The sequence below is a fragment of the Equus asinus genome, chromosome 15 (genome assembly GCF_041296235.1).
Source record: "Equus asinus isolate D_3611 breed Donkey chromosome 15, EquAss-T2T_v2, whole genome shotgun sequence".
Taxonomy (NCBI): Eukaryota; Metazoa; Chordata; class Mammalia; order Perissodactyla; family Equidae; genus Equus; species Equus asinus.
In genome coordinates, this window is record NC_091804.1 from 39,946,475 (window position 1) to 39,969,598 (window position 23,124).

The 23,124-nt window shown below is 58.7% G+C and overlaps 1 protein-coding gene across 1 annotated transcript in view; it reads left to right on the forward strand.

Moving 5' to 3' along the window:
- The window catches only part of BCAS4 (breast carcinoma amplified sequence 4), a 56,755-nt gene that overhangs the window by 28,545 nt on the left and 5,086 nt on the right, over window positions 1–23,124 (forward strand). Inside the window, exon 4 of the mRNA XM_044748070.2 lies at window positions 1,296–1,430. Coding sequence (XP_044604005.1) covers window positions 1,296–1,430 — 135 coding nt within the window. The remainder of the gene's footprint in view (window positions 1–1,295; window positions 1,431–23,124) is intronic.

A 23,124-nucleotide genomic window follows, 5' to 3' on the forward strand; every position in this document is an offset into this window, starting at 1 on the left:
TGGTGTGTGTATAGGTTTGGGGGGCTGGGTGGCAGTGGCCTTGCAGCCGTGGGGTCTGTGGCTTTCATTCTACTGAGGGGAGGTTCCCCTGGGGGCTCAGCACCAGGATGTCCTTCTTCCTGTTCCTGGTGCAAGAAAAGCTTTCCGATCAATGTTGGAACGAGGGAGGCCACAGATGGAGGGCTCATCCGAGATGGCCCTGGAGTCGCTACCTTCGGCAGCCTTAGCCATGTGTGCACACAGCACACACGCATAAACACGGGCACAAGCACATGCAGACACATGCACACACGTGCACACACAGGCACATGCACGCACATTTGCTAGTGCAGAGAAAGGCGTGAAAAGGCGCACATCACAGGTTGCAGATGAGTGGGCTGAATTTTACTGCACGGTATTTTTTAAAATTGTGAATTTATTGCTAACCTTGATAAAAACTGGAGACTTTTCATAAAATCTGAAAGTCCTTCTCTTTCTTTTTAAAATGATTTTATCTGACACTTACTGAGCTCTTAATACGTGCTGAGCACTTAGCTGTGTAGCAAGGTTGGTATGGATATTATTCCATTTTACAGAGGAGAAGATTGAGGCTAATGGGAATTGACTTGCCCGAAGGCACGTAACTCGTGAGCGGTAGAACCTGGATTCTAACGCAGAGAGTCTGACCCCAGAGTTCTCTTTCTCTTTCTTTTGAAACTGAAGTTTTGCACGAGAGGCCTGGAGCCGAGGGGCCCTGTGGGCCTGGATCCAGCATTCCCGTGCCCCCAGTCCCGACTCTTCACTGCTTGTCACCTGCCTGCCCCTCAACATCCTCCGAGTTTCAGACTCCCCAATACCCACCAACTATGAAAGTGAGCATTTTGGCAACTTCTAAAAAAACTGCTTTTAATAAAGAAGGCTTTGCAGTCTGAGGGATGTGCACCTGAGTCTCCTTTCTGCCACTTCCTGGCTGTGTGACTTTGGGCAGGTGACCCAACCTCTCTGAGCCTCAGTTTCCCTCCTCTGTAAAATAGAGGCTAAAATTAGGGTCCCGGGGGCCGAGGGAAAAGGTGAGAGGACACAGGAGAGGCCCGGCCAGGCCAGGCCCCCCATGGGAGCCGTTGCTATTATTGTCAGGTTTTCTGAAGGTGCCCCAGCTGGGCAGGCCCTGCCTGACCTCTGCAGGAGCCACGGGCCAGTTAGAGGAGGCTGATGGCAGTGATTGAGGGCCTGGCGTCTCCACGGGGGGGGCGTGCAGCCAGGAGCGTGCTCTAGCCCTGCAGCTGTGGCATGGTGGGATCTGCTTTCTCCACCAGGCCTTCGTCAGGATGGTCGCGCACCACGTCTCCTTTCTGGAAGCCCACGTGCTGCAGGCAGAGCGAGACCACAGGCCCTTCTCCCAGACCCTGCGCAGGTGGCTTGGCTCCACCGGGCTCCCCTCCTTCAGGAACGTGAGTATCTCCCTCTCCCGCCTCCTTCCAGACCCCAGAGTGGGGAGGGGGCTCAGGAAAGAGGAGTTCAAAGGGCACATCTCAAGTCTGCAGACAGGAAATGGTGTCTGGCTGGCCCAGGGAGGGCTGGCCCAGGTGGCCGGGGTGTCTGAGTCCCTCCCTCAGGTGCCTCTTCTTGCTCTGAGCTTCGAGCATCCATGCTGTCACTGCTCGTTTATTCATCCACCATTTATTGAGCGCCTGCTGTTTGCTGAGTACTGTGGTCCACCTAGGCTTACTGCAGTGTGCAGAAACAGCCCCTGCCTCCTGTCCTGTCCTGTCCTTACACACCTAAGGACATACTCAAGGTGGCATCCACAATTCAGGCTGGGTCCTGCTTCCCAAGGCGTGAGTCAGCCTTGAGCAGACCCGAGGGGCCGGGGATGGTGGAGGGGCATCCAGCCTGTGGGGGCCCTTTGTGACTCGCAAAGGCCTCTCCCTCCCACACCTCTGCTTTCCTGGGGTCCTCCCTAGGACCCCATAAGGAAGAAAGATCATTGTGTCCCTTTTACTGATGGAAGAACTGAGGCCAGATTGATGCTGCGATCGAGACCGTCAGTGTTTAAGACACATCTGTCTTTCTAACTTGTCATCTGCTGATCCTCTAGTCCAGGGGACACCGGGCAAGGTTTGGAGACGTTTTGGTTGTCCGCTGGGGGCGAGGGTGCTACTGGCATCTAGTGGGTAGAAACCAGGGTTGCTGGTAAACACTCTACAGTGTGCAGGACAGCCCCCCACAGCAGAGAACAATCCAGTTTGAAACGTCAGTGTGGCTGCGTTTGGGAGACCCCGCCCTAAGCCGTATTCCATGGCACTAACACCATTTGTGTTAGGCCTGTTCTGAGGGTTTTCTGCGCCGTTTTTATTATGTGACCTCTAATTCCACACCAGTCTTGGGAGGAAAGTGCCTTTTCATCCTCCCCATATTGCAGACGAGGAGTCTGCGGCTCAGGTAGGTGAAGGGCCTTGCCCGAGGTCACACAGCCTGGTGTGAGGGGGCTGGGTGGGAGCCCTGGTTGGCCTGTCTTCAGGGCCTTGCCCGTCGCAGGAGAGGTGTCTGCTCACCTGGCTGCCCTGTCTCACCCCTAGCAGGGTTTCTGCCTGGTCCCTGGGCTCTGCCTGCGGGTCCCCCTGTGCCCCGCATCCCCTTTTGTGTTATCCCAAAGGCTCGTTTATCGAGTGTTGACAACGTGCCCGAGCTGCGCTAAGGTTCTCCCCGGCCAGCGGACAAGGACATGGAAGTTTGGGAAGTGTCAGGGGTCGCAGTCCTGCAGCCCATGGGCAGAGTGTGGCCCGTGTGGGCTCGTTCTCTTTGGCCAAGCAATGTTCTTTAAATGCCGTGGCTCAGGCTGCCTGGCTGGGCATTCGCTCTCCAGCCCCTGCTGGGACCACACTCCTCCATCTTGTCCTACCCCTGCCCAGGGCATGTGCTGCTCGCCTGCCTGCCTCCAGCTGAGTGACTTGCCCAAGGCCAGTCACAGCTAGACAGTGGGCTCACAGAGCTCATGGTTTAGAAACTCCTATTGATCCTTCAGAGCCCAAGGTCATGCCACCTCCTCTGAGAAACCCTCTGGAATTGCCCCCTCTGCAGACAGATGCAGTCTCTCTGCCTTCCAGTGACAATGACTCAGGAGCTTCCTTTGTCCTCCTCTCCTTTGAGTTGTGGTGACTGTTCCTGGGTGACTGGGAGCCCCCCGTCACCCCATGCCCTGTCCACTGAGGGCTTAGAAGCACACCCAGGGAGGGAGATCAGAGGACCTCGGCTGCCCATGGCCAGCAGCAGGTATCCCATAGTCGGGCCCGCTGGGCCCTTGGTCTCTGCCCTTGAGGGTCTTTGTCTGGGGTCTGCACAGTGGTACCCACGTGATTGGCACTGGTGTCCCCAAGGCTTAGAGAGGGAGAGTCATGTGGCTGAGGTCAGTGCTGGGTGGAACGCAGGCCCATGGGGCTCTGGCAGTGGGTTCCCCGCCCACTCCTGCTGCGGTGCCCCCATGGGGTGTGGCCAGGCGTGCCGGGACCTGCATCTTCTGTCGCCGGGCCTACCTGTGGTGACTCATTCCAGGAAGCGCATCTCAGCCGGGGTTGGTGAGTCACTCGGCCACCCCGGCATATTGATCTTGGCCCCAGGAGGGCTTTGTCTGGAGCGGGCGGTGCAGACCAGTGTGTGTACAGGGCTGCACCTGAACCCTTGGTGCGAGCCGGAGGGGCCCTTCACGGCTTGTGTTGGGGCCCTAACTTTGCAGGCACCTCACATCCCACCCTGTGAGGTGGGTCTGGTCGTTGTCCCTCTTTCACAGATGAGGAAACTGAGGCACCGAGGGGTAGAGCTGCTTGGCTGCCCGGAAAGTGGTGGAGCTAGGATTCCAGCCTGCATGGCTGGGCCCGGAGCCGGCGCTCTGCACCGCTTGGCCTGCTGGGTCTTTCTGGGCCCACTGCTGTTCCCCGGAATGCTGTCCCGGGGTGGGGGTCCGGGTGGAACACCCAGATGGGTCTCCCTTTCTTCCATCGGGGTTTCCCGAGAGCCAGGATTTCACGCTGTGTCAAGTCTGTTCCCCTCAGAGCCTGCCGAGGTGGACACGTCCCCTCAGTGACCACTGTTGTCACCCTCGGACAGTCCACACTGGGCCCTGCTCCTTCCCCACAAGGAGAGGCCTCCCCCCACAACCCCAGACTCTGTCTCCTGCCCCACCCGCCCTCCTCGGTGTCCGAGGGTCCCATGGAGGGGAGAAGGCTGGTGTGGGCAAGCGGCTCCTGGACCTCGCCTGGCCCCTCGGGAATGCTGGCCAGGGGGCCTGTCCCTGTGGGGTGAGCCACACCGCTCCCCTGGAAGCACATCCCCTCAAGGAGAGAGGCCCCCACCGCTGCGCCAGTGGCCGTCCTGGAGTCAGGGGAGGGGTGGGGACCCCCTCGTGCCTTCACCCCTGGAGCTGGGCAGGGCCTTGTGGGTATGTTTCCCGCCCTCTCTGCTATTCCATCAGCTGCAGCAGGAGTTCTGGGGCTGCGGGGGGGCCGGGAGAAAATTGGTCCTTGTTTTTTCTGACTTTGCCAGTCCCTGCTTCCCCCTCTCTCCTCCTCCTCACTTTGCAGGCGAGTGGAGAGGCCCAGGAGGGTGGGGGGAGCTGGGCCGGGTCTCCCAGCCCACCAGGAGCTGCAAGCAGTGTCCCACCCCTCTGCCCTGCGCTGGGGATCCAGACCCGCCCCTGCCCATGTGGCCTGGGCCGGCCCTAGGATGCTGCGGAGGTGGAGGCCTGGGGACGCGGGGGTGCCACCTGCCCTGAAGCCCCGGCCTCTTCCCTCTGACTTGAGCGGCCTGAGGAGCGTGCAGTCACGGGGGACAGGGCCCGTGGGCGCCCAGGTACAAAAGCGTGCACGTTTTCATGTAACAGTGTACATATTTCGTGGTACAAGTGTCCGTATTTTCTTGTTGTCACACGTAAAAGTTTCCCTTATACTTTTACTTTGATTATTAGAACGTTCCAAGATTTTTTTTTTAAAGATTTTATTTATTTATTTTTTCCTTTTTCTCCCCAAAGCCCCCTGGTACATAGTTGTATATTCTTCGTTGTGGGTCCTTCTAGTTGTGGCATGTGGGATGCCGCCTCAGTGTGGTTTGATGAGCAGTGCCATGTCCGTGCCCAGGATTCGAACTAACGAAACACTGGGCCGCCTGCAGCGGAGCGCGTGAACTTAACCACTCGGCCATGGGGTCAGCCCCCGGAATGTTCCAAGATTTTAACTGAGATCTTTCCCAGTAGCTAGATCCCGTCTCTGGCCGCTTTGGCTGTGTGACCGTGGGCGAGTCACTTAGCCTCTGTAAGCCTCCCATTGCTTGACAGTTGGTGAGCTGACGTGGGCCTGACTGTGAAAGGCTTGCTTGCTTGGGAACTGGTTTGGATTTGATGCAAAATGATGACGGCCTCCATTAAGGCGGTGAGAAAAAAAGACTCCAGAACTCTCAGAAGCAGGTCTGAAGAGCCAGCTCTGCCTGTAAATCATGGCATGGTCCAGGAGAGGCTGCCCCATGGCTCAGAAGTGAGCAAGTATGGTGATGGTGACGTGGAGCCAGCCCTGTGGTGCCAGACACCGTTCTCAACTCGTCAGCACCCCACGATGGAGGTGCTGTTTTAATCTCCATTTTACAGGTGAGCAGACTGAGGCACAGAAAGGTTAAGTAACTTACCCAAAATCACACAGCTGGGCATCGGGATATAAACTCCCATAACTGTCTTAACTCCATCCCATAGTGCCTCGGGAGAGAGCTGTGATCTCTTCCCTCAGGAAGCTTGTGTCTAGTGGGAAAACAGGGACCAACTTCTAAGAAAATTCTGTAGACAGTCGTTTCTATGGGGGGCTAGCTTGCCCTGAGGGTGGCAGGGACGGCCTGTGAGGAAGGGCCATGCGAGTCGAGAGCTGGATGGTGAGTAAGAGCAGTCTGAAGTTGGAAGAAAGGGTGCTCCCAGCAGAGGGAACTTTAGATGTGAAGACCCTGGGGCGCCACTGGGCTGACCTCAAGGGACAGCGGCTGTCCCGTGTGGGTCGGCCTCGTGAACTCAGGGGGGTGGAGGGGAACGGGGCAGGGCCAGTTGGCCGGGGTCTCAGGCCCCGCAGAGGAGTTTAGCACGTGCCAAGGGCAGTGGGGAGCCATGGGAAGCTTCAGAGCAGGGAATGACGTGGCCACTTTGCTCCGAGGAGCGTTGCCGGGCGGGTGCTGCACCTGCGCCCCGTGGCGGGACTTGAATGCAGAGCCGGGAAGCGCACTGGGGCCTGCAGGTGTCAGGGGCCGGCTTTAGGGTGAGTTTCCTGGGCCCAGAAACGTCGCCTGCTGTGCCTGAGCTCACAACCCACCCTCATCTGATCGAAGAGACGGGAGAGGGAAGAGAGGCTCTGGGGGGTGCTCTCCCGAGCGGCTGGTCCCAGGGCCCCCCAGGAGCGCCCTGGCCCACGCAGAGGGCCCCTTGCATCTGGAGTGTGGCCTGGCAGGTGCTGGAGCGGCCTCCAAGGGAGGGCGTGGGGCCCACAACAGGGGTCCCCATGGCTGGTGGCCGAGGCCCCCTCAAGGCCAGGCGGCCACCATGGGCATTCCGCGGCCGCGCCTGCCCCCCTCGGCACCTGTGCCCAGAGGCCGGAGCACCCCGCTACCTTCCTCTAAACCACTGTTTGTCTTCCGGGAGCCAAGACGTCTTGTTTCACGAGGTGTCATTTTGATTAATTTTCCCCTGGCTCAGTGGGCTGCTTGCCAAGGGAGGCTCTTTGGCCAATAGCAAAGCCGGGGGGGCCCAAGTCCTAATGCCCCCAGAGCCGGCTGCCCGAGGGAATGCCGCCTGGCCCACCTGCTTCCCCCACAAATGCCCACTGGGCGATCAGGTGACATCAAGGAGTGGTCTGCCAGGTGTGACAATAAGGAGTGGTGGGGCCTGTGGCGAATTGTAGAGCCAGGAATCACCTAAAGGGGTGCGGACTGTCCCTGCAGAAATGGGGGCCGGGTATGGCCCGACTGTCCTGTGCTGGGGAGACAGCTCCACCCCTGGAGCCTTAGATGTGCCGTCTAATGTCTAAAAGTCAGTGACTGATGTTTCGAAGTGTTCAACACTGTGGGGAAACTCTGTTGCGTGTGTGGGTCGCCCTGGCACACTCTCCAGCTCTGGGTTGTAGGCTGATGGCCTGAACCCCACAGGCCCCCTCCCCCCGCCCGCCCGCCCGCTGCGGAGGCTTAGGGACCAGGGAGGGGTGGAGAGGCATCTTCTGCACCTCTTTGCGCCAGCCCAGCAGGAGCCCCTCAGCTTTTAGCAGCAGCGTGATGGACAGCTGGCAGTTCTATTGGGCGTCTACTATTGCTCCAATTACTGCATTGAGCACGTACATGAAGGGCTTTCTGTGCCTTGTCTCAACTTCCCTTAACAGCCCCAGAGGTAAATGTTATTATACTAGTTCACGAGTAAGGGACCTGAGGCCCAGAGAGGGCTATTCATTTGCCCAGGGTCACACAGCATGAGCGGCAGAGCCGGGATTTGATGGAGCTTTGCCTTGTTCAGCGTGTGTCTCCCCTCTCTCTGTGATCTTCCTGAGAGCAGGGACGGCAGCCTCAATGGCCAGGCTTGCAAACTGGAGACCCTTGGGCTGGATCTGCCCCCCCCAACGTGTGTTCTGTGGCCGGCCTGGTGTATGAATATATTTAATTTGAATTGGTTGCCAGCATTTAAAAAAGCAAATTCACATGAGAATCTGTACTTGTAGCTTCTCTTGAAAAAGCAGGGGGCTGGGCCCCTGAGCAGCACCTGCCTGTGGGCGTTGAGTTTCTTACTGCTGGAGCGCATAGTAGGTATTCAGTGTCTATTGATCAGTGACTGCTCTCAGGCTTCCGTGGCCCTTGATGGCCTCCCCAGAGTTCCCAGGAGGCGTTTTCGTGCACTGGAGAGCTGGGACCAGTGACTGGCATGCCTCTTCCCACCGCTCGGGCTTGGGGCCGCCTCCTGGGCTTTCCTGGAGGTAATGGAGGCTGTGGGCGGGGCTGCAGGAGTCCCAGTGCCAGGCGAGGCTGCTCCCTCCCCACCCCACCCCCAGCTCGCAGGGGAGGGAGGGAGGGAGTGAGGCTCCGTCTGGCTGGGGCCGCCTCCCTCTGCCCAGTGCCCTGGAGGGGTGACTCCCGGAAGGAGGCCCGGCTTGGCTGGGGCTTTATCTCGGGGTGGAGGCCAAGCAAGGCACCAGCACAAAGAAGGGGAGGAGGTCCCGGGCGCCTTCTCCCAGCCCGGAGCAGCCCCCTTCTCTGTCCTGTCGTCCTTTGTGGTAAAGTGCACCATGAGCAGATGGCAAATATGAACGCGACAATGGAGGCCTGAGTGGGGCCCCATCCCCAGCACCCCCTCGGGCCCCCCCCCCCCGCCCCCAACGCCGTCAGTGAGTCACTCAGCGCTCACAGGTTAAATGTGTGTCTGGCTCTGCAGAGCTGGTGGCGTGTGCACTGGGGAGGGACAGAGGGCTCCTGGCAGGCTGGCTTGGGAACCAGGTGTTTTTTTAAGCCTGGCATTCTTGTTGAGATTTTGAGGGTGAGCGAGGAGGACTTCCTTTCAAAATGAACGCAGGGTCTTCCTTTTGGACAGGCTGTTTGTTGCGGCCCATGTGGGAGCGCCCCGACTTCTGCCTGATTAGTGGGACACACTCGGTGTGCCCTCTCCCAGCACCGCAACCACTGGGGCCTCCCTTGTGACAGCAGCATCCTCGGGCCGGCCCTGCCATCCTTGGGGCTGGTGGACACTGTGGCCTTTGCACATGCTGGTCCCTGCCTAGAATACCCTTCCTGCCCCCTGCCTGGCAATGTTTATTCATTGTTCAAGGCCAAGTTGAATGTCACCACCTCTGGGAAGCCACCTGGATTCCCCCAGGCACCGTTCCTCTGGGCTCCCCAGTCCCCTGTTTGTTCCCCCCGTCGGCACAGCACCTCAGGAGCTGTCCATCTTTTCACCTGTTGTCCCCGAGTCTGACATTTTCTCAGGGGTAGGGACTGTCTTATCTTTGTCTTAGCCGTAAGCAGCCAGAGCTTTCTGGGCCTTTCTCTGGGCCAGCACAAGCGCGCACTTTTCCTGCCCTGGCTCAGTTCCTCTGCACACCCAGCTGTGACATAGGTACTGTCACCATTCCCCCTTCACAGATGAGGAAACTGAGGCCCAGAGAAGTTAGAACGTTCACTGAGCCTGGGGTTGGCCCCTTTGATTCTTGACTGAGGCGGGGGGGGGGGGGGGGGGGGGGGGGGGGGCCGGGGGCGGGGACTGTGGCCAGCTGAGGAGGCAGCGCCCTCCCCTCCAACCAGGAGCAAAGGCTCAGCACGGCCGACCTGGCCTTTGTGAAAGAAGAGAAGTCGAGGGTACAAATTTTTATGTGAAATCAGCTGATTTTGAGAATAAATCTGAGAGGTTCAGAGAAATCTCAGGGGGCCGATTGGCCCACCGGCCTCGTCTGCGCTGTGGCGAGCGAGGCTCTGCCGTGAGTCGCCTGCTGCGTGCGGGCCTGGCCTGCGGGCAGGTCCAGTGCTGCTGACTTAGGGAGAGTCAGGGAGCCGGTCCCGGGGCGGGGGGCGCAGCCCCGAGAGCCAGCACTGTGCTGAGCAGGAGGGACTCACTGAGCTGTGGACCCTGGCTGGCTCCAGTCCTGTCTGTGGCTCCTGTGGCCAGGTTCCCTCCCCAGCCTTCGCCCCCAGCCCCCCAGCATCTCAGCAGCTATTCTATTCTGGGCCCACTGGGGGTAATTGGGAAGTGGGACCTGTGAACCCGGGCTGCTCACTCTGGCCAGCTGGGTCCCGGTCCCCAGGGCCTGTGTGATGGTGTCTGGGCAGCCGCCACAGAGCCCAGGACGCGAACCCCATGGGTGGGGCACCTGCCTTCCTCTGCCTGGCCTGGCCATTGGAGTGGCCTAGGCAGGGGGACATCACCTGGGCTGTGAGGGGTGCAGAGCCAGCAGCTGGCCTGTAGAAAAATGGGTTCTCCCTGGGTGCAGGGCAGAGGGAGGGGGTTGGTGGGGGCCCTCTACCCCCCAAATACTCTCTATCAGGCACCCCTACTTTCTGAGTCGGACGTATGGTATTTCCTCAGTCTTAAGTGAAGTGTTGACAGATGCAGGTCCAGCACCCCTTTTCCAATTAGAGTGTCACCCTCATTGTCACCCTTCATGGAGACAGTCTGCCTCCAGTCCCCATGTCATAATGCGTGCGCCCCGCCCCCCGACACGAGTGCATTGCATCGCAGCCCTTGCAGTGGGGGAGGTGGGAGCCGGGGCTCAGACCAGGGCTTCGCAACCTCGGCATCACTGATGTTTGGGGCCAGATGGCGCTCTGTTGCGGGGCTGTCCTGCGCATCGTGTGATGTTCACCAGCATCCCTGTCCAAAAAGTGTCCAGAAACTGCCAACGTCCCTGGAAGCAAAACTGCCCTGGGTTAGGGACCTCCGGCCCAGATGAATGCCAGTTCTCAAAACTGGGCTTGTCATGGTACCCTCTTTGCTTTTGCACGTTTCCTATAAATAGGAAAAGTTTCCAGAATAAGTTTAAAAATGTATGAAAGCACAGGTTCTGGAGCCAACCGTCCTGGACGTGTGCCCTGGCGGGGTCGCTTGCTGGCTCCGTGGCCCAGGAACAGGGTCTCCTTTCCCCTCCGCGGAATGGGGCAGCGGTGCCCCAGCCCCGTGGGGTCGGGTTGAGGGTCTGGACCACACGATTCCCTCTGGATCTGGTGAACCTGTGTCGGGCACCCGCTCTGAGGTGGGCACTGGGCTGGGGCTCGTAAATCATGAGAGGAGGGGCTGGCTGACTGCGGGCGTCCCACGTGGCCAACGCCGTGCCGGCGCTCTGGACCCTGTATGCGTGCGCTCAGTTCCCGCTTGCTGTGGTGGGGTGGGCTGCCATCACTGGCCTCATTTTGTAGAAGAGCAACTGAGGTGCCTCCCTAGAGGTGGAGTCGCTGCGTCAGGTCTCGGGAGGAGGAGCAGCCCTGATCCCCGCCACGCGGTCCGGCTCCTGGGCCCAGCGCCGCCTCGGGACGCGGGCTGTGTGTGCAACCCCCAGCAGGTGCTCGGTGAGCGTGGGCTCCTGCAATCGTCTTGTCTTGCAGAAGCTCCCTTTGAGGGACTGATTGTTCCGCCCCCGCCCCCACGTGCTTGTGCGAAGCCACCGTCCATTCCTCCAGTGGGAATTGAATAGGGCGGCTCCCTCTTCCCTGAGCCACCGTGCCACCCCAGCCAGCCTACCCCACTCACACCAGGATGCAGCCGGCCTAGCGGAGCTGGCGGCTCAGGAGTGGGTCACCTCCGCAGAGGCCCTGCCCGAGGATACGCCCCAGGGGACGCTGGGTCGTCAGGACAGGCACGGGGCATCCTAGGTCCCTCTCCGAGTCCCACCTCTTCCAGTCCCTCCCCACCACGGGCCACATGTTCATTTGACACACTAGGAGCCACACTGGCTGTGGCCCCTGCCCTGTGCAGATCTCAGCCCATCAGTCTCTGTGTCTCTGTTGGGACCCTGTCTCTGCCTCTCCCTGTGTGTCTCTGGGTCTCTGTCTGTGCCTCTCTGTCTCCGCGTGTCTTGCACACAGTCACAAAGCCTCGCCCCACCCCGCCTTCCATCTCTCCCGCTCCCCTCGGGGGTCTCACCAGGACCCCTCCCTCCTCAGATGGAAAGAGGAAGGCTGGGGGCTGTGTGGGCCCCCCACCTCTGTGGAGTGAAGGGGCCATCAGGTTGGGCCCTGGTTCTGTGTTCACTGGCTGGGTGGCACCATGGACACCACGGCCCCTCTTGGAGCCCTGGTGTCCTCATCGGACATAAGTATACCCAGAGAGCGGTCCCACGGTGACATGCTTAGTGTGTACTGAGGCTTGGTCCGAGGGAGCTGTCAGGAATAACGGCTGTGAGTTGGGCACGAAAGATGGAGAAATGATGCAGATGGGTCCCCACCTGAGCTCCCAGGCAGGTGCTGGCAGCAGGTGGCTGGGACGAGGGCTGCGCGCTTCTGACTCCTCCACGCGACAGAAAGGAGAGAAGATGGGTCAGGGGACCTGGAGAGGAAAGGACTTTGGGAGGGAACAGTGCGGCCCGATGTGTGGCACTGGCTTGGCGCTGGGCTGCAGGGCGTTTGCCAAGCGAGGAGGGGCTGGGCCAAGGAGGGGCGGCTGCGGTCGGCCATCATGGGTGCAGATTCCCTCCGTGATGCCTGCACCCAAGGGTGCTGAGTCTGGAGAAGTGTGATGCCTCTGGTGCCCAAGGAACCTGGGAAGCTCTTGAACTTGGCTCCATTCATGGTCAATTTTCTGCTGGGAAAATAAACCACATCTCATTAAGCAGTAAATTCATCCAGGTGCCTGTTCCGGCTGATACCATCACACCTTGTCATGCTGCCAGACCTAAAATCAAGGCCACAGTTCCCGTTACTTGCAGAGTCCTAATAATTAACCTGGGAACCTCGGTCGGAGATGGGGAATGCTGGCTTTGAAATGGTGTGAGGAGCCAGAGCAGGGAGGGGGCCGTGTCAGAGCTGGAGGTCACGGAGCGCTGGTGGGGAGGTGCGCACTGTCACCTGTTGGGGATCTCAGCTCTGTGGCTCGGGGCTGCCTCCTCCCCTGCGGGTCTGGGGGCTCTCTGCTGGCCTGGCCCCGGCTCCGAGGCCTCAGGCAGTGCCCCGAGGGGGTGTGTGTAGGGGTGGGCAGGAGGGCTCAGATGCCAGCAGCCATGGTAGCGAGAGAAATGGGAGACCACAGGCTGGGGGCTCCTCGTGGGGCTGGCTGCCAGCGTATCGGTGCCCGTGTGACCTCTGTAACCTGTCACTGTCTGGCCAACAGGCGTTTATTGAGCCCCTGCTGTGAGCCGGGCGCCCCGATTGAAGGATGAGCCATACCTCTCAGTGGCTCAGGGATGTCATGATGCTTAGAATTTTTGAGGATCCTTGTGATTAAAAATCAAAGCAGTGCCAGAATTGGCTCCCACCTTGTTGATTTCGTTTAAATGTTTATTGAAATTGAATGCATTTAATACTAAAAATTCAGTGTGATAAAATTGTACACTTGGGCTATTCACAAGCTAATGATGGCATTTAAAAAGAATATACGGGGCTGGCCCTGTGGCCAAGTGGTTAAGTTCATGTGCTTGGCTTTCAGTGTCCCAGGGTTCGCTGGTTTGGATCCTGGGTGCAGACCTACACGCCGCTCATCAAGTTGTGCTGTGGTCGCATCCCACATAGAAGAACTAGAATAACCTACAACTAGGATACACAACCACGTGCTGGGGCTTTGGGGAGAAAGAAAGGAAAAAAGAAAAAAGAGGAAGATCAGCCACAGATGTTAGCTCAGGGCCAATCTTCTTCACCAAAAAGCAATAAAAGGGAAAGAATATGAATACAGGGGGCCATAATAATAATAATAATAAAGTCAGCCAACATTCGTTGAGCACTTACTGTTTTCTAAGCACGATTATATGGGCACAGAACCCTATGAGGTAGAAACTATCATTAGCCCCATTTCCAGATGAGAAAACTGAGGCACAGAGAGGTTAAGGACCTTAGCCAAGGTCACACAGCTAGACGGGGTGCCTGTTGCCATCTGAGGGATCTGCGAAGGGGACACAGTGAACTGTGCTGGACGAAGGGCTCCTGCTCTCTGTGCTGGCAGCTCCATGTGGGGCGTTGCAGCGGATGTTATCCATCCACATCCGAGGTCCTCTGTGACCCCTGCCTCCACTCCCACGCTCGTTCCCACAAGCAGCGTGAATGGGCAGATGATGGGAAGCCCCTCAGGCTTGGCCCCTGGGCCCCCAGGAGGCCCCAGAAAGTGAGGCCAGCCTCCATCCCAGCCTGTTTCTGGTTCTCTCGAGGGCCTGTGGGGTGGGTGCGGGGGGACGGCGGGACCCCTCCTGCAGGTGTCGTCCTGGGCTGCTTTCTGCTCTGTCTTGGGCTGTGCTTCTGGAGACCTTGGGATCTTGTGCTTGGAGACAGCCCGCCCATCCCCCTCTGTGCAGCGCACTGGCTTCTCCCTGCCCCCGCGATGCCTCCTGGAGCTGCCACGTGTGCCTGTGGCCCCAGCTCTTTACCCCTCCTTCCTCCGCCTCAGGCCGGGCTTAACTCCTTTGATGCCAAATCTCCACCCCTCCCCTCTTTTCTTTTGTTCATTCATTCAACAAATACTTACCATCCACCCGCCTGTATGAGCTGGGTGCTGTTTCAGATCCTCAGGACCCAGGAGAATGTTCCTGCCATCCATCCATTGAGGGTCTAGTGTAACATATAACGTGCCCTGGGGTAGAGAGAAAAGTGAGAAAGGGCAGGGAGACGGGGGCAGGGGTGGTCAGGGAAGGCCTCGCTGAGGTGACACTGGAGCACGGGGTGGCTGGAACCCGGAGGAGGTGCGGAAGGGCCCATACAGCTGAGTGAGCAGCGAGGTCTGGGCATGTGGCATGTTGGAGCCAGAGGTGAAGGTGGGCAACTGACAGAGCCGGTAGGGGCCAGAGCAAGGACTCGGCCCTGGAGCGTTTCGAGACATGGTCTGCCCTGCGTCTGGCCGGTGTGGAGGAAGACACTGGGTGTGCAGGGTGGAGCTGAGAGCCGCTGGGATGTCCAGGGAGAGAGGCTGGCGGCCTGGACTAGGGGAGGCCAGGGTGGAGGTGGGGAAACATGGTCTATTCTTTGTGTGTGTGTGTTTAACTGAAACTCTTTACTGAGATGATTGTAAATTCAAATGCAGTTATAAGAAACAGTACAGAGGGGCCGGCCCGGTGGCGCAGTGGTTAAGTTCGTGTGCTCCGCTTTGGCAGCCTGGGGTTCACAGGTTCAGATCCCAGGTGCGGACCTAGCACCACTCATCAAGGCACGCTGTGGCGGCATCCCACCTAAAGTGGAGGAAGATTGGCACAGGTGTCAGCTCAGCGACAATCTTCCTCAAGCAAAAAGAGGAGGATTGGCAAGAGATGTTAGCTCAGGGCTAATCTTCCTCACCAAAAAAAGAAAAGAAATAATAAAGAGAGAGCCCTTGTGTGCTTTGCCCAGTGTCCCCCAGTGGTAACATCTGCAAAACTGCGGTGCAGCATCACGACCAGGATACTGACGGAATGCAGTTGTTGCTCTCGCTCAGCTCTCGCAGCCGTGGTTGTACTCATTTGTGTGTGTTTTAAGTTGTGTACGATCATATCATTCTATACGCTTTTGTTGTGTTCAATTTCTGTCTCCACCACCACAGTCAAGACTCTGACGGTTCCAGCACCACGGGGGCCTCTCGTCTTGTCCTTCTACAGCCACCCGCACCTTTCTTCCAGTCACCCAACCCCTGGCAACCACTAATCTCTCCACTTCTAAAATTTCGCTGTTTCAGAAATGTTCTATAAATGGAATCCTACAGCATGTAACCTTTTGGGACCCGCCTGCCGCGTGCAGCGTAACTCCCTGGGGGTCCTTCCAGGTTGCCGTGTGAACCAAGAGGCCGTCTGGATGTGCGTGCAGGGGGAGACGCGGCGGGAGATTCGAGTGTGGGGTCCAGGGCAGGAGGCGTCCCACGTGGAGCCAGCGGCATTAGCTCTGAGGCTGAATGCGATGGCCCAGGGAGGCAGAGGGGCATGCACTGATTAAGCATCTGCTGTGTACCACGTGCTATTGGAGACACGGGGACGCGGCCGTGAGTGAGGCAGACCAGCTCCCGCAGGTGGAAGCCTGGGGTGGAAGTGGTGGGGCGCGCTCAGTGTCCCTCTTCGTCCCCTTGTCTGTCTTTGCAGCCATAGAGGGCTGGGACCCTCTTGAGGCCAACGGGCTCCCGGGGTGGAGGGTTTAGACCAGAGGTTTCCAGGAGTCCTGAATACAAGGAGAAAAGAGGGAAGAGCTCCCCCTAAGACAGGGCGGAGTCCGCTCAGCAGACTGACCTGTCTTCCGAGGTGGCCTTTGTCCCTTTAAGATGTGACTTCTCTAACAAAGGGATGGGCTTGGCAGGTGGGGGAGGGCTGGGGGTGTTTCTTGCGTCCCTGCCAGGCGCGGTGACTTGGCTTGGGTGTGGAGGGGCCCTGGATCAGGCCCGGCTGCTCCCCTGTCTCCTGCCCCCCCCACGCCTCCTCCCCTGCCGCCCCTCCTGGAATGCTCGCTCTTCTGCCCGGCCTGGGTCTTTCCCTCTTTTCTCCTGTTTCCTCATTTTCCCCTTCCATCCTTCCATCCCCATTTCCGCTCTCCCTCATTTTTTCCTCTTTCTTCTCATCTTTTCCTCTCTTTCGGAACCCCCCATCTTGCTTGCACGTTTTCTCTCTCTCTCGCTCTCATACTTTTCTCTCCCGTCCCCCTCCTGTCCCTGCCTCCCCATCTCCTTCTCCCGTCTCATCATCTTCGTCTCTGTTTCTCCATGCTCTCTCCGTCTCTCCCTCTTTTCCTTTCTCTTGCTCTCAAGCGTTATTTCCCGGACCTCAAAACCATCCCTTTTCACTCTCAGGGGGCCCAGACTGGGATGGCCGCAAGGCGAGTGCCCGGGGCCTCTGGGGCAGGCGAGGCCGTGGGGATGGAATCTGAGCCTGTGCTGAGGCTCCCAGGCCACCTGGCACCTGGCGGAGCAGGACAGGCCCGGGCTGCGGCTTGTGGGCCCAGACGGAGTCTGATGACAGCGTACGTAGACAGGAGGCTCCAGGGCTACCTGGAGGCCCAGAGCCGGGAGAGGCGGCTGCTCGGCCCTGGGGACGTCTTGCTCCAGCTGGACAGGGCACGGCTTCTTACACCCGCTCATTCTGGTGGCTGCCCTTCTGCCCCGATGGCTGCTTTTGAATGGAGCACAGCTGTCCAAGTTAGGCACCCGACAAGATGCTCGACTGTTGCTGCGTTTGCTCTCTGCTTCCCAGAGCTGATTGGTGCCATTTCCACCATTTTTCTGTGGAGCCACCACCTTTGAGGCCAGCCAGCCAAACCTCCAAGGAGCCTACTGATATCCGCATTGGCATGAGAGATGTGCGGCTCTGAGGCAACAGCAGCCAGCGGCTGGGCCTGCGCAGCTCCAGGACTCTAATCTGGAGGTGGGCCACAGACAGCAGGAATCTGGGCTGAACCGGGCCCCCCGTGGGCAGCTGGAGAGTCTCTGTGACAAGGAGGCCACCCACCTGCGCAGGCCCTGGGCGAGGCTCGCTGGTCTGTTGCTCTGGGCTGCGCGAGAATCTTCTTTCCCTGCTCCACGCCACCAGTGGGTCAGTCCCGGCTCGAGCCAAATCCGTCCGCTGATGTCCCCCCAGCTTGCCCCGCAGCTCTGGCCGCAACCCTTTGCCCCTGGTGTTTTCTCAGCCTGGAGTGCTGGCCCCACACTGTCCATGGAGCTGGCCATGAGTGACCTTTCTGGGGCACCACACAGGGGGAGAGCCCCAGCCTGGGAGCACGCACATCCTGGGACCAGCTACAGAATTTTTGGGGCCCAGTGCAAAAGGAAAAGGCAGGGCCCCTTTGTCGCAGCTTATTAAGAATTTCAAGGGCCGGCCCGGTGGCGCAGTGGTTAAGTGCACATGTTCTGCTTTGGCGGCCTGGGGTTCGCCGGTTCGGATCCCAGGTGCGGACATGGCACCACTTGGCCAAGCCATGCTGTGGTAGGCATCCCACATATAAAGTAGAGGAAGATGGGCACAGATATTAGCTCAGGGCTAGTCTTCCTCAGCAAAAAGAGGAGGATTGGCAGCAGTTAGCCCAGGGCTAATCTTCCTCAAAAAAAAAAAAAACAAAAGATTTCAAGACTGTGATGGCAGAGCAGTAGCCCAAGCGTGGGGCCTGCGTGACCGCACGATCGTGAGGCCGGCCCTCTCACTTGCAAGCGTCGTGCTTTGAGTGGGTTCCTAAGTCTGCGGGGTCTCAGTCTCCACATCTGTGAAATGGGATTTACCGTCAGATCCGCTGCCTCGCATTGTCGCGAGCAGTAACTGAGATGACATGAGGTTTAGCCGCTATTATTATTATTGGTGACGAGATTATTTAAAAGCTCATTATCTGTGTTGTTCCCTCAGCACTTTGCATTTGCTGCCATGGATGCGCTTTATTTATTTTTAAAGGAGCTTTTCATTTTGGATAGTTGTAGTCTTGCAGAAAACTTGTAAAGACCATACAGAGTTCCCGACGCCCGTTACTCAGTTTCCCCCATGTTGTCATCTCACGTCACATCACTGAGGCTCGGTCGTCAAAACCAGGATGCCAGCACTGGTCCCGTGCCCTCCACTCGGCTCCAGCCTTTGTTTGGGTTTTGTTCGCTCATGTCCGTTCCTGTTCCTGGCTCCCATCTGGGGTGGTGCGCTGCATGCTTTGTTTTTAACGTGACCATGTGTCTCCAGTACTGGGTCACTGTCCTGGCCTGGGCAGGGGCTCCAGCCTTGAGCCACCCAGCGACTCCAGAACGGGCCCCTGCAGAGGCCAGGCCCAGGCCCTTTCTGTTCCACCAGTTCGAGTTCATTCGTTTTGCATTTCCTGAGTGTGCGAGGTTCTGGCTGCCACTGGGCCTGTGGCCCTGAAGACTGGCTTGGTCCCCATCCCTGCAGAGCTTGCCCGGTGGGGAGATGGGTGGTAACCGAGGAAGGAGGTAAGCAGGATTCACTCCACAGTGCCCACGGAGGAGGGAAGGTGACACAGATGAAACTGGGGTCCCTTAGGAGGGTCTGAAGGAAGGAAGGAACCAGCACAAGAAGACCTGGTGTAAACGCCTTGAGGGGGGCAGCAGGTGCAAAGGTCCTGAGGCAGGACAGCCCCTGGTAAGGTCCAGGAGCAGAAAGAAGGCCCCAGGCTGGGGGGTTGTGAGTGATGGGAGGTGACCGACTGAGTTTAAAGAGTCAGGCTCTTTAAGAGCCCCCAGCTCTAAGGGGCCAGGCAGCTGGCAGAAATGAGTGGCGTGGCTGGGGGATCACGCAGGCCAGTGCACATGTCCCCTGTGCAGGGGCGGCCACTGCTCGGCACCAGCTCGTCCTCACTGCCCAGTGTGCCAGGGCTTTGGATGTTTTTAGAGAAGTTTGCAATCCATTTTTAAAAGAGAAATGGCATTTCATTAAAAAATATGAGAACGCAAACATCCACACTAACAAAAGCAAGAAAACTCAGCCCAGTGGAAGCCGAGCGGGACACGCCTGTGCTCTGGGTTTGGCCCCAGGACAGCCCATTGGTGACCGCGGGGGCAGGACCCGAGACCATGGTGAGGAGCGGGGTTTTATTCCAACCGCCACTGGGTGCTCCCTGGCGGATCCGGTTTGTTGTTAGGACAGGCCCTCAGGCTGCGGGGCGGAGAATGGCGGAGGCTAGTGAGCAGGCTGGGAGGTGGCACGGAGGCGGAGGCGTGGCGGTGGCCATGGGCGAGGGATTTGGGAAGAGTTAGAGGGGATGGAGGAGGGGTCGGGTGTGGGGAGGAGTCCAGGTGCATCCCAGGTTCCGATTTGGGCGAACTCGCTTGACAGGGGTGCTGGTTAGCGGGCAGGCCTGCAGGGCGTCACTAAGCCACCGAAAGCCTGAGGTCCCTCCTCTGTAGGACCTTGTGGCACCTGTGTGGATTTGGGTGTCTGGAACGCAGCCGGGGCTCAGTTACAAATAGGCGTATAAGTAGACGGTCATCAGACAGTTAGAGTCGGTGGCCCTGTGAGGAGGGCAGCCACCCCGCCAGAGGGTTGGAGGGGTCAGACTCTGGGTCAGGAGCCAGAGCCCCAGAGAGACAGGGGCTGCCCACTCTGGGAGCCCCCAGCCCTGTTCCTCTGTCCCCAGGACCTCAGCAGCCTCCTGCTGCCACCGGCCACTGTGGTTACCGGGCTGGCAAGTCTGAAGCCAGTGGCCGGGCTGGGCCGGGGTCCTGTGGGGAGGGTGGCTGCTCTCCTGCAGGCACCGTGAGGCTGGCCAGCCCAGCGCTGCGGGCACGATTGGACATGCAGGGGCTCCACTCACAGCTGTCAGAGTGTGCTGGAAGACAGGGGCCCTGAAGCAGACATAGACACTGCAGGCCGGACAGCCAGGCATGGCCCGAGGTGCAGAAAGCCCTGAGACCGAGGGGAAGGTGGTGCGGGCTGGCCGGGTGGGGGCCACGCTGAAGGCTCAGAAGAGCCCTGCTAGAGTCCTAGTTCAGCCTCTGAGAGCCCTGCAGCCCTGGGCATGGGACTTGGCCTCCCCTCTCCCAGCCCACTTTTTCCCCTACAAAGCCGGCCCCCATAGCACCTGCCTCGCCGTCTCTTGGGGGCGCTGGAGCAGAGCATGGGTGCGGGGCAGCCCCGCCGGTCGGGGCGGTGGCACCAGGCCGACAGTTCCCTCCCTGTGGGGCCCAGGGCCCAGGACTGGAAGCAAAGCCTTCTCCAGCCGGCTCCCCTTGGCCCCACTGAGTCCTGCCTGAGCAATGTGACGTGAGCCTGGAGCCACTGCCAGCTCCGATGCCCACAGGGCTCGGCGGGTCCTGCGGATGAGTGAGTCAGGCCGGGCGGGGACAGCAGTAAACGGGACAGCACATGCCCTGTCTGGAGGGGCCAGCTCACGGCTCCCCAAGGGAATGTGGGCCCAGGGCGGCCAGATCGCTCCATTGTTCAAGAGCAATAGGAACTTGATATTTGTTTGAAACATCCCGGTTCTCTCCTGTTGGCAGCTAACTCGTTTTTAAATTTGAGCCAAACCAGTCACGTCTGCGGGCCAGATGTGAACCAAAGGCCACCAGTTTGCCATCTCTGAGTAGGCTGGAAGGGGGGACTCCTGAGGGTCCCACGGTTGGAAAGCAGATGCTGATGGGACATCCTGGGTCCTGGCTGTGAGGTCCCCTCTCAGCCCCACTCAGCTCCGGGCCGCCTGTGTCCTGGCTCGGTGCTGGGCCGGCAGATCCCAGAGCAGCGCGGGCCTCGGTTCCAGTTCAGCCTGCGATTCCCGGTTGGGCAATCTTGGGCCAGTGCCTGTCTGAGCCTCAGTTTCTTCTTCTGCAAAATGGGATTGAGGACACTTGCCTTTCCCAGCGGCTGTGAGGATGAAGGGACCGTGACCCCACAGGGCCCATCATGGACGGGCACTCAGGAGCACTCAGGCTCAGTCACTGTGGTTGAAGTCCAAGAGACCAGGGCTTGGTCCGTGCGGACAGACAGCTGTTCTTCTGTCTGTTTGCTTTTTTCCCCCTAAATACACTTTTGAATTTTGGAAGTACAGACAAGTTGCTGTGATAATACAGAGAGTGCTTGTATCCACCTCACCCAGTGTCCCCTGCTGCTAACATCTCATTTTCCTGTGGGACGTTGTCCCAGCAAAGGGACCAGCATTGATACCTTGCTACTAACTAAACTCCACAGTTTATTCGGATTTCATTAGTTTTCCCCTAATGTCCTTTTCTGTCCCTGGGTCGCATCCAAGATAGCAACCATGTTAGATTCAGCCGTCGTGTCTCCTCGGCCGCCTCTGGTCCGTGGCAGCTTCTCAGTCTCACCTTGTTTGGATGCCCTTGACGGTTCTGAGGAGCCTTGTTAGGTGTTTTGTCCACTGTCCCTCAGTCAGGGCTGGTCAGATGCTTTTCTCGTGGTCAGAGGGCGTGATGGCTTTCGGGAGGAAGGCCACAGAGCTGAAGTGCCCTTCTCGCCACCTCAGAGCCAGGGCACATGCTGTCGACGGGATGCGCCGCTGGTGACGTTGACCTGGACCACCTGGCCCAGGTCGCGTGTCCAGGTTTCTCCACGGGGCAGTTGCTGTCCCCACCACCACACTCTGCCTTGGAGGCAGCTCGCCGAGCGCAGTCCCCACTCAGGGGAGGGCAGTCCATCCAGCAATGATTGGGATCCTTCTGAGATCTGTGTCTTCTCCCATGTCTGCTTGCTTCTCCATCGAGCGGTTTCCACCATTTTTGGAGACCATTCCATTTCATTGTCTAAACAACTGGGTTTGAGTCCCTGCTCTATACCCATGTACCACCTGTGTGACCTTGGCAACTGGCTGTGAACTAGAGTGAGGATGAGGATAGCGGCAGCACAGTCAGTCAGGCCGTGTTCAGTGCACAACAGAAACCTGACTAAAGGGATTTAACCAAATAGAGTTTGTGTTTTTCCTCATGTGACAAGAAGTCCTGAGGTGGCCAGTTGAGCTAATGGGGCTTCTCAAGGAAGTCATTAGGGACCCAGGCTTCTCCTGGCTGCCGCTCCGCCATCCTTAGCATGTGGCTTTTGTCCTCATGGTCCCAAGGTGGCTGTAGTACCTCCAGCATCATTGCTGTGCTCCAGGCCCATTGTGAAGTTGATGGTATTATCTCCATCTACAGATGAAAGTGAGGCTCAAGAGGATGAGAAGGCCCTCCCTTGAAGGAATGTTGCGAAGGTTAGAGACAATGTATGTGGCCTGGGGCACGATAGGCGTAGTTGTTGTTTTCCCAGTGGGCTGGAGGTGCCTGGTGACCTGGGGGCTGAGGGTGGGCCCCTGGGTACTTGAGCTCCCACACACGGTCAGTCCAGGGCCTCAGCCTCCTCGACCAGGCTCTGGGGCTGACCTTGTTGACCCTGAGAACCCAGTCCAGGAGTGGGACCGCTGTGTGGCCTGCCCATTTTGTGGGGGAGGATGCTGGGTGAGCCAGGACAGGCTGCGGCTGCAGTGATGGCCGGAGAGCAGCCGACCAAATCACAGTTGGGCCTGGGGACGGTCAGCAAGGCGAGCCTGGCCCTGAGTCCTGCGGTCATGTCTGGTGACATTACTCAGTGCCCCCTTGTACGGGGGACACAGGGAAGGGTTTGTTGTTCCTGTTCTATTTAGGAAACAGAGTTAATCCAGGGGCAAACTATGGCCGGCCACCTTCTTTGTACGTAAAGCTTTATTGGCACAGCCACTCCGTTAGTTTCTGTATCGCCTGTGGCTGCCTTTGTGCTACCAGGGCAGAGTCGAGTCCTTGTGACAGAGACCGTGTGGCTCACAAAGCCTAAAATATTTACTGTCTGGCCCCTTGCAGAACAAGTTTGCTTCAGAAGAGAGACCCTGAGCTCAGGCTGGGCCCCGAGGTGTCACCTTGTCACATGCTGCGCCAGCCATTTGGGGTCTGTCAGAAAAGGAGCTGCTTGCTGGAGCAGGTGCCGGGGGCCGACTGGGAGGCATCTGCCCAGAGCAGCAGGTCACGGCAACAGTGAGGTGGCCAGGAGGGGCCTGGGGCCACAGGAGAGTGCCCGCTGTTGCTCAGCTCGGCCACCAGGGGCCACGAGGGGCTGTGGGCCCAGAGCTTCCAGATCATCT